Here is a 17,037-nt window from a genome sequence, read left to right as displayed (position 1 = left end):
TGGAAGGCCCGGATGAAAAAGTTTTCTGAGTATTGGTTCTCCTTCCCAACTGCCCTCTTATCCCCGGAGAATTAGTGCACGAAATGGAAACTGGCCGGAGTAGTCCGCTGCTCCGCGGGCGCGGGGGGAAGGTGGGGGTCGGGGGAGGCCAGGCGGCCGCTATGTTCCCGGGACAGCCGGTATGTCTTCTTGGGGATGGCTTTAGACTGCTCGGCCACCTCCAATTTAAGACAGTGTCTTCAAGGCCCCGGCCTGGCCTGGCCCACCTGCACCTGAGCCCCACGACCAGAGAAGAGGAGGAAAGCAGATCGCCCTGCGTCCCGGTACGAGCCGGCCGCGGTGTCTGTGGCTGGGCCAAGGAGCTCCTTCCAAGCCCTGAGAACTGCAGCTTGATGACTGCAGGGGGACCGCTCCGCTATCTTCTCCAGCGCTGTCCCCGGCCCGGGGGGCCCTTGTGAAAAGAATTGCGCGACCCCTTTCCGGAGCTGTCACCCATAACACCCAGAAAACGCGAAACCTCACGACCAAGGCCGCGGCTTCAGACTGCGGCCCAGGAGACGGATGGTGGGTGATCCCGAGGGTCCTGGAGGCCAGGGGAGCAGGGAGCTGGTTCTCGGGAGAACCTATTTGTTGGACTCCAAACACCCACATTCCACTCGGATCCAAGTTATCTGAGAACTGAAACGACATCCCGGGACGAACTGGAGAGGGTTCAACTGATTTACACACTGGGGACTGGGGTTGGAGTTTCTCCCAAGCCCCAGGTCCCTTATACGCCACCTTCGGCTCCCGCGCGGGTTGAGACGGTTGCGGCGGCAGCCAGACTCTGCTAAAAGGGCGGAGATGAGAGAAGACGCGAGATGGGGAGGAGGCCTAGATCGCCCTGCACAAGCTCCAGTCCGGTTTTTGCCTCCGACTGCTTGCTCCGTCCCCACCCGCTGTCCCTCGCCCCGCCCCGCCCCGCCCCCCACCTTGGGGCAGGTGAGCCGCGGCCAATGGGCGGGCTCGGGGCAGGTGCCCGCTAACTCTCGCCTCGCATCGCGGTGGCCAAGCCAGGGCTGGACAGTGCTGGGAGGACCGGGGGCGGGGGTCGGTCCTGGCTGGACTCGGGAGGGAGGGGGCCGGGCTCAGCCCCCAGGCCGTAGAGGCAGCTCGCAGCATCGCACGGAGCCCGCGCCAGTGCAGGCGCCGGGAGCTGCCCGCTCGGCCGCAGAGGCCGGCGAGCCTAGCTGCGCGCCGTGGCCCGACTCTCCGTTCACTGGCTCGCACACCCCTCGCCGCTCCGCGCCTGGCTCGTGGGCAGGGGCTGAGCGCGGGCGGGCGGGCGGGGGAGGTGAGGGGTGCTGGTGTGTGTGCATGTGCCTGGCTGGGTGCACACCCCGCACGGCGGCGGCGCCAGGACGCGGAGCGCTCCCCAGCGCCCGGCTGCCTCGCTCGGCTCTGGCGGCCGCGACCATGTTCCAGCCCACAGCCAAGCGCGGCTTTACCATCGAGTCTTTGGTGGCCAAGGACGGCGGCACCGGCGGGGGCACTGGCGGCGGGGGTGCAGGCTCCCATCCCCTGGCGGCGGCCGCCTCGGAGGAGCCGCTCCGGCCCACGGCGCTCAATTACCCTCACCCCGGCGCGGCCGAAGCGGCCTTCGTGAGCGGCTTCCCCGCCGCCGCGGGCGCCGGCCGCTCGCTCTACGGCGGGCCCGAGCTCGTGTTCCCCGAGGCCATGAACCACCCTGCGCTGACCGTGCACCCGGCGCACCAGCTGGGCGCCTCCCCGCTGCAGCCCCCGCACTCCTTCTTCGGCGCCCAGCACCGGGACCCTCTGCACTTCTATCCCTGGGTGCTGCGAAACCGCTTCTTCGGCCACCGCTTTCAGGGTGAGTGCCCACGTTGTGCCCGCCTCGGCGGCCGGCCGGCGCCCGTGCTGAGGTGGCGCGGGGAGGCTCGGGGGCGTGCGGGGCCGTTCAGAAGTTGTTGCCGATGAGGCTGCGGGTCTGCAAAGGCCGATTCTTAAGCAGGGACGAGCCACGCCAAATCCATCCGCGCTTCTGCCGCGTTGGGTTACCTCCCAGAGAACCAGGTTGGGACCTCTAGGCTTTCCCAAGAACGATGCCGGTCCGGACGCCAAGCCCGGGCTCATCCTTGGAGCCTCTCCTGTTCCTCTCTGCGGCCTGCCTTAATCTCTCCTGGCTGAGCCAGTCCCATCCCAGACAGCGCAGCGCCCGCCGCCCTGCCTGTGACCCAGCTGGACCTGGGACCATGCTTCGCATTTCCACCACCAACTCCCAGGGATCCGCCTTCACCGGCGCTTGGAGGCAGGGGAAAGTCCACCTGCGTGCCCCGGGTCTGTGGGAAGAAGGGGCAGAGGGGAGGGCAAACTGGAGAGTTAATGTTCAGTGGTGAGTGCTCTGCTGTCTTGGGATGTTTGTCAGCAACCTCGACCCGACTTCTTCAAGTCACACGTGCTTCTCGGACCTAGGGTGGGAAGGTTTGAAATAGCAAACTGGCTTCCTCCGCCGCTCGCCGACTCCGGGAACCCACCGGCTGCTGGGGGACCAACAGCAATCCTCCCAGGCAGGGGGCGGGGGCAGAGGGCTTTTAAGGTCCTAGACAGTCTGAGCCCCCTAGTCTGCACTGGGCAGTGGGTTTGCTAAAGAAGATCCCCCACTGGTCTCGGTCTCTCTCTCTCTCTCTCTCTCTCTCTCTCTCTCTCTCTCTCTCTCTCTCTCACACACACACACACACACACACACACAGGTTTCAATGATCTGACTTTCCCAAAAGAAAGAGTTCCATTAGTTGGAGTTCGTTTGCTTCTTTGAATTTGTTGGAGTTTTTCTTTTCTTTCTTCTTCTTCTTTTTTTGTTTTTTTGGAGTGTCCTTAATTTGTGCAGTAATTGGTTTAGTTTCTGGTTTTATTTTGTTAGTGTAGACCGGACCTCAGTCTTATGAGGTTCCATGACTCAGAGCTAGGTAACCCTGATTTTAGCAAAACAAATGAAAAGGATGTGGCTAGAGCTTTGGCTCCTGGAGCTAATCCGAGGGTAAACTGGGTGTACACAGTCAAAATAAACTGGATATTGGGTACAATTATCTAGCTAACAGAAGAAAAATGATCTCTGGAAGCTTTCGCTATAGCTGCTTAACTGTTTTCACGGAAAGCCGCTTTCCCGGGCCCCGATTTGTCAGACAGTTTTCTCAGTCCTATCTGGTCAAAGGATACTGACCCAACAGATCCCACAAAATAAGATAATGTAATTATTTGAACAAGAATCTTTGTGGGCAGTTTTGTCTGCCCAGGGGATTTCAAAGATTTGCCCAAATCATTGGGCGGGGAGGGAGAAGCCTATGGTGTCAGCCGCTATGGGAAAGAAACCTGTCAATTAAAATATATGTTTACTGGTAAAATGAAGTATTGTTTAAAATTGAGCAAACCACTTCGGTCCTCCATGGACTGGATCCCCAGCCTGGGTCTCTAAACCTCGCGACCGCGGGCCAATTTGAGAGTCGCGGCTGTTTGTGAACCTTCGGGCCCGGGGCGGCGGAGGGACCAGCGTTTAAGAGGCTAGTACAGAGACAGGGGCTCGGAGAAGAGGGCAGAGCTGGTCCTGACACCTGTAGTCTCTGCTCACTCGGAGATGGCCTCCCGGCGACGCCCTCGGCTTTGGACCCGGCGCTCCACGCCCTCCGTGCTACCTTTCCCGCCTCTGGCCTCGCCCGCGCGGGCTTAGGGTGCGAGGGCCGGGGGCGCCAAGCGTCGGGGGCGCCTTGCGAGAGATCCGGCTCCAGCTCTGAGCATCCCCAGTCAGACGAGGCCGAATAAATCCTCCGCAAAACCCTCTCGGAATTTGCCGCCTCTCCCTGAGCCGTCAGTCCCGGCGGGCACGTTGTCGAGTTGCAAAAACGGTTGCATTTTTCTCCCAAGAACTGTGTCTGGACGCGGAGATGGAGCCAAATGTGGTCGCATTGGTGAACACGGAATCCGTTGGGCACTGAAGGACTTTTCGAATCCTAAGAAGTTTTGGCTTCAGGGCCGGTCATCGTCGGGGCAGACCCCTGCGGCCCGGGCACCCTTGAGTCCTGCGATCCCGCGGGCCCTCGGGGCTACGAGCCGAGCCATTTCAGACCCTCCGGCGCCGCGTTTTCTAGAGAACCGGGTCTCTGCGATGCTCATTTCAGCCCCGTTTTAATGCAAGAAGCGAAACCCTACACGAACGAAAAGGAACGCGTCTGCGCTCAGTGCGCAGCGCTCTCCAGCAGCGCGGTCCCGGCGCGCAGGGAAGTGGCTTCTTCGCTGAGCGAGGCGGTGGGAGAGGAAAAGCCAGCGCGGGATGGTCGGGACCAGGCGGCGGGACGCCGAAGACGGGGGCGGCTTTCGAGACCTGAAGGGGAGGAGCTGGTGGAGACGACGAGTTAGCCGCACTTCGGTGCTATTTCCCCCGGACAGCAGGAACTTTCCAGGCCGAGGAGCAGCGTCGGGAGGGGGCCGTGGGAGACAAGGCCCTCTGGGACTGGTGGTGGTAATGGGCCGGTGCTTCAAAGGGCGCCTTTGTTCCGGCCGGAGGAGGGGGAAAGAGGTTATCTCCGTTGCCGTGCGGGCCTCTCCGTCTCGTAGCCCCAGGCCCCTCCGCCCCGCCATCCGGCCCAGAGCCCCCAGTCTGCCTCGGCCTCTCCAGGAGGCAGCTGGAGCTCGAGCCCCGGGCCTTCGAACCCCTAGCTCCCACCTCCTGCCGCCTCACTCCTGGGAACCTCCGTTGCTAGGTCCCAGCCAGTGCCTTAAAGGGGCCCGCAGAGAAGGCTGGAGGAAAGCGGGCGGGTGGGGTACAGTTACTAGCTCCAGGAAAGACTAAGCCAGCCCCTTTCCACTTTTCCACCTGTCCTTGTCTGAAACTGACAGCCCACTCTCAGAGCCCAGAATTACTGCATCTAAACAGGCCACACGGCAACCCAGTTCCAAGCTTGTTCTGCCCTTGTGATCCAATTAAGGGAAACTGAAGCCTTGGTAGGGACGTTTGAGGCCCCCTCTCCATAGGTCAGAGTGAGAGTGGCCCAGGCTCATAGGCACCACCCTAGTTCTTACACAAACATGCAGCTATTGGTGAGTTTCTCAGTTTTGTACTAAACATACTCTTCCTTACAGGAAAGAGCCCTGATTCTTTTGAAATCAAATCTGTCATCACTAATCAACATCTTGAATACTTTTTTCTGGCCTCTGCTGCTTCTTGGTTGGGTCAGAAGGACCCCTGTGTTTCTGCACATGCAACACAGACTACAGGATACATGCTCTCTGTCCCTTCAGGGCATTACAGTGAACTGGGGCTATTCTCTCTCTAGTTGACGGAGACCTCAAGCAACCTACCTTTCCCCTAAAATAGCCTGACTTGAAGCAAAGAGACGTGTATGTCAGGAGGAGCTTGTTGCTTCCATCCTCCACTTTGGGTTTATAAAGACAAACATAGAGAACTCTACCACACAAGTGACCAACACACACCACGAAATTACAAAATAGCCATCAAATCACACACACTGAGGCAGGCTGCAGTCCTGCTTTCTCAGCCCCACACTTCTGCATCCCATTCACTCACAACTCCCTGGTCTCTCCACGCTGCCACTTCACTTCTGACCAATCTGGGCCAGTCACGCTGCTGAGGCCAAACCCTGCGATCACAGGGCTGGGCTTTCTCTCCCTCTTCAGCTCATTTGTCCAGAGGAAACCACTGTTGGTATTTGACTTGAGCTCAGAATGCTGCTGTTTTTTTGAGGCAATTTATTTTAACATCAGGAAGAAGTGTTTGCTTCCCACCCACCTCTCTATCTCTGGCCTATCACACTGGCCCTCACTTGAGGCCTTAATCCTTCTTATGCCCAACTGGATCATTCTTCTCCTTTCTCTCCCTCTTACCCCTCTCTGCCAGACCACCTCCCCTGATCATCTGTCCCCTCCACCACCACAAGCTAAACTTCTCTTCCTTCTGTCAGGCCTGAGAGCCCTGGATCTGCCCCCTCCTTGAAGGGCCCAATGGGCAGGGTGTCCTCCTTCCATCTTCCTATGATGTGATCCCACTCACTTTTACAGCAGCACAGATCCAGCCACTTGAAATGGATAAGGTGACTGGAAGTTAGTGGCTTCTCCCTCTCAGGCAACTCTGTCTCCCCCCAGGCACTAGCCCCTCATTCCTAGGCAATGCTGTTCCACAGAAAACCCCAACAATAAAGTTCGCCTGTGTAGGTGTCCAAAGCCCATGGACATGGAGAAAGTCATGTCCGGCAGTTTCCACCAGCAGAGGGATATGAACAGTTACCTGGAGAGTTTTAGCCATAGTATCTCAATTATGTGCCCTTGATTCACTTACAGAGATATTTCCAGAGATGGGAGATCTCAACCGAATTATCCAAACAATTGTCTTAAAAAATGAAACAACAAATCAAATTGAGTCAAACAAGTGGCCGTTTCTGAAGAAATTAATTGGATCAGTCAATCTCAACAACTAACTGTCAAAACATTTCATCTAGTGCTCTGCATTGTTGGTGGGTCAGGGTACTGTTATGTGCCACTGCATGAGGCTCCGTGGACGATGTCAGGGCCTGTTTCCAGTCTTGTTGGCATGTGCAACCAAACCAGAGGTGGTGTGAAGGCCTAGTGGGGGGGGGGTTCACTGAGACTGGGGCTGTGGGTGGAAGCTAGTTTCACTTTTGTAGTTCCTGACCCCACCACCTCAGCCCCATCCAGCCCAATGTCAGCCCCTCCTCCTGCACGTACGAGCTGAGTCCCCATGATGGCTAACATTTACCCAGGGACAGTTGCCCTCTTTGAAAATCCTGTATGGTAGATAGGAGAAGAAGACAGTAGGGAGGCTGGAGCATGTATTTACACACGCCCATGCAGAAACCAATATATCTATATCTATATATATTAGAGAGAAAAATGACGTCTAGATATTTATACACATGTTTCTTCAGCAGCGGATTATTCAGGGATGAAGCAAGGCCTTTTTCCACCAGAGAGCAGTAAGTCTCCTGTGGGAAGAGGATTTTACCTGAAGGCCTGACGGGAGAAAGGTGGGAAAGCCGGGAAGAAGAAACCTAACTTTAGACCTCCAGGTGCTGCCTGGATGTTGACTTAGCCCCTAGCCTATTTTTACCACTTGCAAGGCAGAGCCTTGGCTTGTTGGAAGGAATTTTCTATGGGCTAGTAGCCTGAGCATTTAGTTGCAAGGCTGGTTTAAGCAGGTGTGAAGGGAGAGTTCCTGGGATACCCTCCAGTTCTTGAATCTGTATTTGGTAGGGGGATGCCTAACAACCAGGCTGTTCCCCTTACCACTGTCCTGACACCCAGCCCCGTCTCTGCTCTTGGTCCACTTTGAGGGAGACATGACGGGGCGAGCCGACAAAAAGAGCTTCCCACTCCTTGGCCTCTTAGGTTGCTCCAGGCACTGTGGATTTGGGCCTCACCAGGCCTGGGCCCACCTCCTGGCCTAACAGTGATCCGCAGCGCTGCGATTCTGCGAGGCCCCCTCAGCCGGGAGGTGTTGGGAAAGGGAGTGGACTTACAGAAGGGGCGGCAAAAGAGAAAGAGAAATGCGTGTGTCAAGGGTTGGAGAGGGCATCGGAGCACTCCGGGGCGTGTGCGAGAGCGCGGTGCGATGAGTAGCTTGGCCGGCTCCCGCGGGCGGCCCGTTGGCCGGACTGCGGCTCACGGCGCCCTTCTCTCTGTCTGTATCTGCGTGTGTTGCCGTCGGCGGCGCGGCCGCAGCGAGCGACGTGCCCCAGGACGGGCTGCTTCTGCACGGCCCCTTCGCGCGCAAGCCCAAGCGGATCCGCACGGCCTTCTCGCCCTCGCAGCTTCTGCGACTGGAGCGTGCCTTCGAGAAGAACCACTACGTGGTGGGCGCCGAGCGGAAGCAGCTGGCCGGCAGCCTCAGCCTCTCCGAGACGCAGGTAATGATCCGCGCTGCGCCGGGGGCCGGGTGGAGGGGGGGCCGGAGCGGCCGGCCTCGCCCCCAGCCTTCCCCAGCTTCTCCCGCTACCCCTGCGGCGCCCCCGTCACGCCTGTCTTCCCTCCGACTGTATGCAACTTCGAAGAGGCCACAGGACTTTTATTAAGCACTAAGGACCCACCGGGAGGTTGGGATCAAACCTTATCCCGACCCCACTCCCATAGCCCATAGGAGATGCCAGTTGCCAGAAGGCGGCTGGCGCCCTCGGGAGCCGCCCGAGCGCTGAGCGCCCAAGCCGCGGTCACTCCGCGCCCACCCGGGGCCCTCTGGCGCCGTCTCAGCCCTGCGGTTACTGCAACCCTTCTCCCGCACTGTTCCGGGGGCGCTCAGGGGTGTGTGGGGTGCCCAGGCCTGTCTCGCACTGGCTTCGCTGCTGTGCAGGGGCAAAGCGGCGGAAGCCTCGCTGTCCCCCAGCGGGTGTGCTGTGGGGAGAAAGCCCACGTGTCCTCAGGCTATAAACATCAGAAGCAGAGGGATTAGGCGGGAGCGCGCAGCCCTGCTGGGGGTCCAAGGGGGGCACTGATCTCTGCCCAGCCCGGCTGGCAGGGCTCTGAAACTGTGGCGTGTGTGCGCGGGCGTTGGCGGGGCCTGGGAACGGTGGGAAAGCAGATTCTGGTGCTCAGGACCTGTTTCCAATCACTTGAAGGGCTGTTGCGTTGGGGAGGGAATAAACTGCAATGGAGTTGAAGGGGTTTGAACTGGGTGAAATTACAATCACCACGTAGTATTTTTGTAATTGATAATTAGAAAAAAAATTTAAAGAACTAGAAGGGAATTATAGGGAGGCAGATTTGGGTTTATTGTAAGTAAAGACTTTGCCATAAATAAATGCTGTCTGGAAGCACCGCTAAGCTCTTAGTCCGCCTGGAGTCCAACGTGCGGGGGTGGCTGGCTGCTGCCCTGGAGGCGGATTTCAGTATCTGAATGGGCTTCGGGAGACCTTAACTCCCTTCTGTCCCTGACAGCGCCCAGATTTGCAAAGAGAGAGGTCGGCTGGCGAGGCCCAGCAGCTCTCGCCCGCCGGCATTTCATCTTCCGCTCCCCTTTCTGCTCGCCTCGCCCCTCTTACACCGCCGTCCTCCACCCTAGTCCTGGACAGTGAGAAGGCGTCCGACTGGAGGTGGGGGTGGGGTGTGTGTGCAGCCTGGGGTCTCCCGGGTAGCAGTGAGGATAGACGGAAGGCGTCGTGAGGGAGTCCAAACCCAAACTTGGTCCCCAGCATCCTGCAGCCCCGACCTCACTCTTTGCCGCTCACGTCGCATTTTGGTATCTATTGTCCTATCTATCTGATGCCCTATTTCATCAATGCATTGCTCCCATCTCCGTGGCAGGACCCGGGCTTTTTCAGATTTGCTAGCTGGGCTGTTCTAACTGCAGAGATAAAGCTTTACAAAACAACGGACTTAATTTTAAAAACGTTTTAAAGAAAGATATGTTTTTTAAAAAAGACGTTACAAAATAATACCCCCTTTTCCCTCTTGGCAAACAGTGTTTTAAAATTGTTGTTTAAAACAAGGTGTCAGTTTAAGAATGGTATTTATAGTTAACTTCATTTTAAAAGTATTAGTTATTAAATTTTAATTGCAGAAGTGTAAGAAAACAAAACCGTTTATAAGCTCACCACCCACAGATTAACACTTGTTGAAATAATGTCATTGTTTTTAAACTTTCAATTTTTTAGCTCAGCCAGAGCATTTTTAATTGACTTTCTTTCAACTGAACCTACCTGCCTGTTAATATTTGCTCCTAACAATGCCAGTTAGTAAACCCAATGATTTTCTCTTTCATTTTTATTATAAGGTGCTTAAACATATATTTAAAACAAAACCAGATAGAAAATAAAATGTACCCAGCTTCACTAACGATCAAAATGCATAGCTAATCTTCTTCCGTCTATAAATGAGCTGGTTAAGCATATGAAACAAACAAACAAAATAATAGAACTGTGGGAGATTTAAGCCTGAGAAACCTCCTTGTAGAGTCCTGTCTTTCCAGGTGAGGCCTTTGAGATGGAGAGATGAATTAGGCAGAGCACCCCGTGCAGGCAGATGGGATTTCAGTATCTGCCTCCCTGCTAACTGACTGTGTGACCTTGGGCCAGTTACTCAACCTCTCTGAGTTCTGTTTTCCTCATCCATAAAATAGGTTGTTTAAGGATTAAAGGCACCTAATATGAACTCAAATAAGATTAATTCTCATCCCCAGTGCTTCCCTTCCTTTTGTTGAAAGTAATATGTCAAATTAGCTTTATAATAAGATCCAAACCTGGAATTCCTGACTCTTAATTCAGTCTTTTTCATCACCAGAGCTGTCTTTCTGTCCCTCTCGTAACTATCATTAAGACCTAGGCTATATAACTAACTAATTATCTATTTATCTCTCTGTTTTTGCCAGGCAGGCTGACCTGTCATTTCTAGCTATCAGCTATTTGTCAAGCATCAGTCACTCCCATCAGCCCCCTGCCATCTACTTGTACCGTCAATATCTATATTCATCTCTCACAGAGAGCTATTTTATATCTAGCCGTGTACTTCTGTCTGCTTTCATTAAACTGCCTCTGCAAAGCTGGTTAATTTATATTTCCTATTTTTAATTAACTCTATCTTCTTCTTAACAACAATTCCTATTTACCCAACTGTTGATTATCTCTTTATCATCTACTCTGTTTTACCTTCTGTATATCTACCATCCGTCTCAAACTTCCATCTCTATAGATCTTTAGCAGCTGACGGTGTATGCATATGTCTGTAATGGTTATCATCACCTCATCAGCTCTCACTTTGTCTTTTTTTTCTGGGCCTCAGTTGCTGATCTGAAAGATTGAATGAAATGAACTCCAGGGTTCTTTTCAGCCCTGAGCTTCTGGCTCATCTATATTCTACTTCTCTGTGTTTCTGTATAATCCCTCCTCCAGGTTCTCAGAACTCACAGCATATCTCCCGCATATCATAATATTTATAGGACTTTGCTATTGTTTAATAATCTTCCATGTCCAAATGTCAGTCTGTACACTGGTTGCATCCGTCTCTCAAAGAAATCTTAAAATGCAGATTCCTGGACCCTGCTCAGGAGATTCTCTTAGGAGTTCCAGGATGGGACCCCGGAAAGATTTTAAAACAGCTCTCTGGGTGATCCTGATAAACAATAGGCCTGAGCATCTCAGCTCTGGGAGGCAGAGGCCAAGCCTTCCTATTTCTCGCTGTGCTCCAGGGCCCAGCTCCGTGACCAGCAAAAAGTAGGTGCTCCATAAATATGTATCGAATGAACGGGCAAGTTTCTCTTGATTGTATACTTATCCATATGTTAACTTTATCAGTCATTTCCCTCACTCTCTACCGTCACTGCTCCCTTTCTGTCCCTCTCCTTCTATCATTCCCTTACACTTTCATAGCTGATTGTTGATCTAGATGATCGAGTTTTATTTACCATTTCATGGATAAAACTTCTGGGAGCGTTAAGCAGATTGGTGTGGGGGTCTTAGTTCAGAGTTCAGGGGTGTCTGTATGCCCAAAGCTCTAGCATGGGATATTGGGGGTGGGCAACCTGAGATGCTTTGCTGGGGTAGGGCTATAGTTTTGTTGCGTGTGGGGTATTTGTACTGGGACGGCCGTGGGTTAATCCAGGAGGTGGAGGGAGGGGGCCTGGGCAAGGGCTAGGTCTTCCTTCTGGCTCTAATTATTTGTTCCTCACTGTTGTGCAGGCCAGGAGTCTGACTGGAGTGAAGCCCATCTAAGCTTCAGTCCTGGTGGCTGTTGGGGCAGACTCGGGCCTGGGTCAGATCAGAGCCTCGCGTGTGTGTGTGTGTGTGTGTGTGTGTGTGTGTGTGTGTGTAATGGGTGTATGTAACATATGTATGCCCATAATGTGGAGCACGTGTGGGCTTAGTGTGATCCATGCCCAAAGGTCAGGTGCTATCCTATGTACACGTGGCATGGAGTGCCTCTGTGAGCTTCTGTGCATGTGTGGGGAGGGGCACATTAGTTTTGGGGGGAGTGAGAGAAAGCCTTTGGTTGCTTCAGCTGATTGATTGGTTAGTGTTTCCAGCCGCTCCTCCAGCTCTGAACAGTTCAGGAGGTGTTTCTTGACCTTCCCTGGCTCAGTTTAGCTGAGCTAAACTGTGAGGGAAAAGCGTGGTGTCTTGGCCTTGGAGATTCCTCATGCAGTGCCGGGGCATGTGAGGGGTGAGTGACTGGAGTCCCATTGAAGCCACAGCTGTGGACTGAGGGAGTCAGGGGAGAGCTGCATTGGTAGAAATCCCCTGGGAGGCCGCAGACATGCAAGGTTTGGAGGGATGTGTGGGTTGGTAGGAAGAAAGGGGAGGCTTTGAGATTAAGACGGATTGGGAGTTGAGAGCATGGGTGGTGGGGTCTTAGGAGGCAGGAGTGTGTGGTCACCTGCCTATGAGATTATCCCCCCAGGGGCATGGTAAGAAGACTTCCTGCCTGGAACATCTGCCTTTTGGGAGATGGCTGAGAGGGAGATATCCTAGGGACTTGAATTTTAGGGAAAGGTTACTGGCTCACTGTGTGTTCTAAGTCTTGGCTCTTCTCCAAGAACTTCTACACCTCTGAAACTCAGGGAGTCCAGTGGGAGGCAGGAGAGGGCACGGGAGATAAGGGAGACTGGAATGATTCTCTGAGGGTGTGGTCCTGAGCGAGGAGGCAAATCTTGTGATGTCTCCCTGAGAGTGAGGGCAAGCATCCAGGGTGGACTGAGAGAGGAGGAACTGAGAAATCTCAGGAAGAGTTCAGACTCTAGTTGATGGGGAGTCAGAGGTGACCTCGGTTTGGTGGGGTGGGAGCTGAGCTTCGCATGGCATTGGGCTTGACACTGAGAGCAGGTCATGTTAGGAAGTGGATCCCAGCGGAGAGGGCAGGGGGGTGAGCAGGCTGAGCAGTGGCTTGACTGATGTCGCTAAGCTTCTCTCTAGTATGAGGACTTTCTCTGTGTCTGAGGATGACAGAATAGGAGGACACAGGCTTAAATTAAAACAGAAGAGACAACAGTAGGACATAAGGAGGAACTTCTTGTATCAGAGTTACAAGACTCAGATGTCCCTTGATAGAGGTTTTTGAACTCCTTGATGAGAAGACAGGTATTCACCTGAAAGTATGCAGGGGCCAGGAGCCACGGACTCTCCCATTTGGGATGGGCTAAGATGGGGAGGGGTGGGAAAGAAGGGATGCAGACCTGGTTCATTCAAAGGTAAAGTCTGAAACATTGGCTGGAGTTGTAGTTTGCTTGTTTGTAAGTTCATGTGTCCATTCACTCATGCACGTTTTCATTCATTAATACGTCCAGTGATCAATCTGCTAATGCCTTAATGCCTTCATTCATTCATCCGCAGCAGTTTTAACTTCTTTATCCTACCTGACTCAAGCTGACCCTTGTCCCCTCAACAGTGGATCTTCCTCTCCACCTCCCCCCCAAGAAGTGGTTAATCCATTCCACAGCATGAAGAATTAAGAACTGACCCTCTTGTAGAAGTGTCCACTGAACTAAGCCCAAAAAAGATCCCATCTCTGCAGCAGTTAGCACTTTCAAAAGCCCCTTTCCAATTAGACCTCAATCCCTCTACCATTGATTTTCTCCTGTTTTCCAGGTTGGCCCAAGCGCCTCTTTCCTAGAGCATAGGGCTAGGTCACTTCACCTCTGCCCCGCTGGCTGAACATACCTGGGACATGCCCACTGGGCCTCCAAAGCCAGCTAACACACCACTTTCGTTCTCCTGGTTCCTGTACCATCTGATGAGGACACAGAGGTTTGGGCAAATAAATTAACATGTTGCTGGGGTCATTGTTACTGAGACAGAAAAAAGCACTAAGGAGTTACGGACAGGTGTTGGGGCACATCCAGTCTAGGAACAAGGGAGGAGGGTTTCGAAGACTAAGTAAGAGTATTCCAGGTGGTGTAACTCAGACAAAAGTAGAGACTCTTGGAAGGATCTCGCTTATCAGAAAAACTGAGAGACATTGAGTGAGGTGGGAACTTGGGCGGCCACAAGGAACCTCTCTCTCCCCAAACCCAGAGGGCTCAGAGATGGGTGAGGGGTTCCTCCAGCCAGTACCCCAAGTACGCCCTGGACTTGAAAGGTGAGTAGCATGCTGGTGTTGAGGGGAGGCAGTGCAGAATAAGCAGGCCTCCTAAGGCCGCTCCCACTGCGCTGGTACCCACAGTATGTGACCTGGTTCCTTTCTAGGTCCTCTGTCCTTTAGGGAAGGGGTTCTGGGGTGACCTCAGTGTTGCCTGGCTGGGGTGTCACTCTCATCTCTTACAACATTCGGAGCCCAGTTCCTTTTCTTTTTCCAAATAAAAAATGACTGGCAATTGTTTTCAGTAATGCATTAAAGAAAAGTCAGAAAAGTGGAAAGAAGAAAGACAAGTGACCCATACTTTGGGTACATTTCCTTCTAGTCTTTTTTCTCCATGCACAGGCTTTGTTCTTCCATGGTTGTGATCACACTGTGCCCAAACTGTGCGTCCTGCAGCTTTCACTGATATTACTAAGTCATAAGCATCCCCTTGTTATTACAGTCTTTGTAAACAGCATCTGGACACTCAGCCCAAGGCTGTTCTCCGGAAGATAGCCAGGCTGCCTGGGGAGAGAGTTTTTGTCCCTGTTTCTGGAGAGCTGCCTCCTTGACCCTAGTAGTTTTCATGGAGAAAGTCTTCAGAATTGCTTTTCATTTGTAAGTACCAGGAAACCAGCCCTGGTGTGAAAACATACCCTGTGCCCTGTGCCCAAGAAGTTTTCCTTCTTTGGGCCAGTGATGCTGGGCAAGAGTAGCAGCCTAGGTCCATCCCACTAGAGGCAAGTCTCCTTCTGGAAGGAGACTGGGGAGTGTGTGTGGGAGGGAGAAGGTGCAGAAAGGGGCCCTGTGTCCCTCGTGCTGCCCCAGATCACGCATCACCAGGCTGGCCATGCTTAGCCCTCAGCCAGCCCCTCGGGCTCTCAGGAACACCGCCCCAGGCCTGAGTCACACACAAGCCTTGCACAGGAGTCTGGGCGAGCTCACCCGCCTACGGGCTGGCACAGTCACAGTGGGCTCCAGGGCCGGGGGCAGGGGCCAGGCTGGCTGCCAAATGGTTGTGCCGGGAACCACCCAGGGCCCAGCTAGCCCTGTGCCCAAGGAAAGGTGGGCATGGAATCCAGAAGCCCTGCGCCTGGAGCATCTGCCATCCTCCCCATCTATCTGAGCTGGGACGTGCAGGCAATGGGTTTGAAGCCAGCTCTGGAAATGAGGGAAGAAGGCCTTCCCTCGCCGTCCACCAAGGCCAGGTACCTCATCTCTTCCTGTCCCTGGCTGGCTGCTCTGTGTGTCATTGACCACTGGCTGCCCTCACACCTATCCTCATGCTCAAAATTCAACGGGCAAGGCAGATGGTACCATGGAAACCCTGGGGAGGGGTGGGCTGTTGGAGGAGCCCTGGGTTGGGTTGGCTCCATGGAGGGGACAGAGGGGAGTGTCTGGGAAATGTGAGAGTGGGGCATCCTGGGCACGAAGCTCCTCCCTGGCCCGGATGCCAGGCCTGCTTTGGCTTGCGCCACTTGGCTTTAAGCCTACGACCTGTACTTTTCACCCGTTCTCAGGGAGCAGGGGCCGAAGTGGGTAGTGTTTCTGAGGTTTGCCTTTAGGCCTGCCCGGGATTCAAGGATCTCCCCTCAGCAGTCACTGCTGCTGCCAAACTGAGGTGCCCATCCTCATGCCACACACACGACTTACCGCTCACCACCTGCATGGGCACCGTGGATCACTCCAACTGCAGTTGGCTAAACCTACCTGCTTTTTAAATGTGCTGTCATTTCAGGAAACCATCCATGCCTCCTAACCCTGCCCTTCGGCACCACCTTCCCCAGAGACCCTCTGGAATTCCACCTGAGGTTGCTAAGACGGGGTCCTCTGGTGAAACGGACTAACCTAGACAGCATGAGAAGTTAGAGCCTCGAGCAGCAGCGTCCGTGACCCTAGGAGTGCTCTGGCTGTCCTGGGCGCTGCTCTTGGGGTGGACACCACCTCCTGGTTAGGTAGCCGTGTCCACTCTGCCTCTTTGTGCCACGAAGAGCACAGGCTTGCCCTGGGGGATGGGGCTCACTCCGGGCCATCAGAACCCGTGTGACGGCTTCTTGTATATTCCCTCATTTACTGTTCACATCAACCCTGAGAAGGAGTAATTATTAATCTCTTCTCTGAAAACTGGTAGAGACCCAGGTCTCTCTGTTCCAGGAACCAGGATACTTGGCGGTTCCATGACCCCCTCCTCTCCCTCTGTTGAGGGGACGGGAAAACGGCCGCTCTCTGGCCCACTGTGCCCTCTCCCTGGCCCCCCTCATTTGCATCTGGAAGGGCAGACCTCCAGACGCATGAGGCGGCACCGGCCAAAGGAGACAACCCTGGCCTCGGTTTCCCTCTCCGGCTCCCAGCTCAGCCTGAGTGCTGAGGCCCTGGTGGCTGCTCTGGGGGCCTCCTGGGTGTTTCTCACCTGTGCCCCTCCCTCCCTGGCCCAGGTGAAGGTGTGGTTCCAGAACCGGAGGACAAAGTACAAGCGGCAGAAGCTGGAGGAAGAGGGGCCCGAGTCGGAGCAGAAGAAGAAGGGCTCCCACCACATCAACCGGTGGCGCATCGCCACGAAGCAGGCCAACGGGGAGGACATCGACGTCACCTCCAATGACTAGGGTGTGGGCGGTCACAAACCCACGAGGGCGGAGTGCTGCTTGCCGCTGGCCAGGCCCCTCGGCGGGCCCGGCAGGACTCTGGCCACTCCTTGGCCAGGCTGCGCGGAGGCCTCAAGTCACGGCCCCAGAGGGCTTGGAGCCTGGGGCCACCACCGACAGAGGGACAAGAAATGGGCTGGCTGAGGCCCGGGACTGCTCGACCTTCTCCTCAGAGAGCCTGCCTGCCTGAGCAGGCTGCAGGCCACTGCAGCCTCCCAGCCACTCTCCATTTCTCTCATCTCCTTTTTGTTTTGATGCGTTTCTGTTTTAATTTATTTTCCAGGCACCCGCTGTAGTTCTTAGTGATCCCCTCGTGTCTCCCTTCCCTATGGGA

General features: G+C 54.6%; 1 protein-coding gene across 1 annotated transcript; it reads left to right on the top strand.

Moving 5' to 3' along the window:
* Positions 1–1,356: 1,356 nt before the first annotated feature.
* Positions 1,357–16,820, top strand: EMX1 (empty spiracles homeobox 1; the record flags this gene model as incomplete). Its single annotated transcript, XM_079940939.1, has 3 exons — positions 1,357–1,870; positions 7,747–7,931; positions 16,497–16,820. The coding sequence occupies 3 exons, from the start codon at positions 1,357–1,359 to the stop codon at positions 16,662–16,664; spliced, it is 867 nt and encodes a 288-aa protein (XP_079797065.1). The 3' UTR covers positions 16,665–16,820.
* Positions 16,821–17,037: the final 217 nt, after the last annotated feature.

This window comes from Stenella coeruleoalba (assembly GCF_951394435.1).
Source record: "Stenella coeruleoalba genome assembly, chromosome: 13".
Classification (NCBI taxonomy): domain Eukaryota; kingdom Metazoa; phylum Chordata; class Mammalia; order Artiodactyla; family Delphinidae; genus Stenella; species Stenella coeruleoalba.
This window is presented reverse-complemented; position numbering and strand designations above follow the sequence as displayed.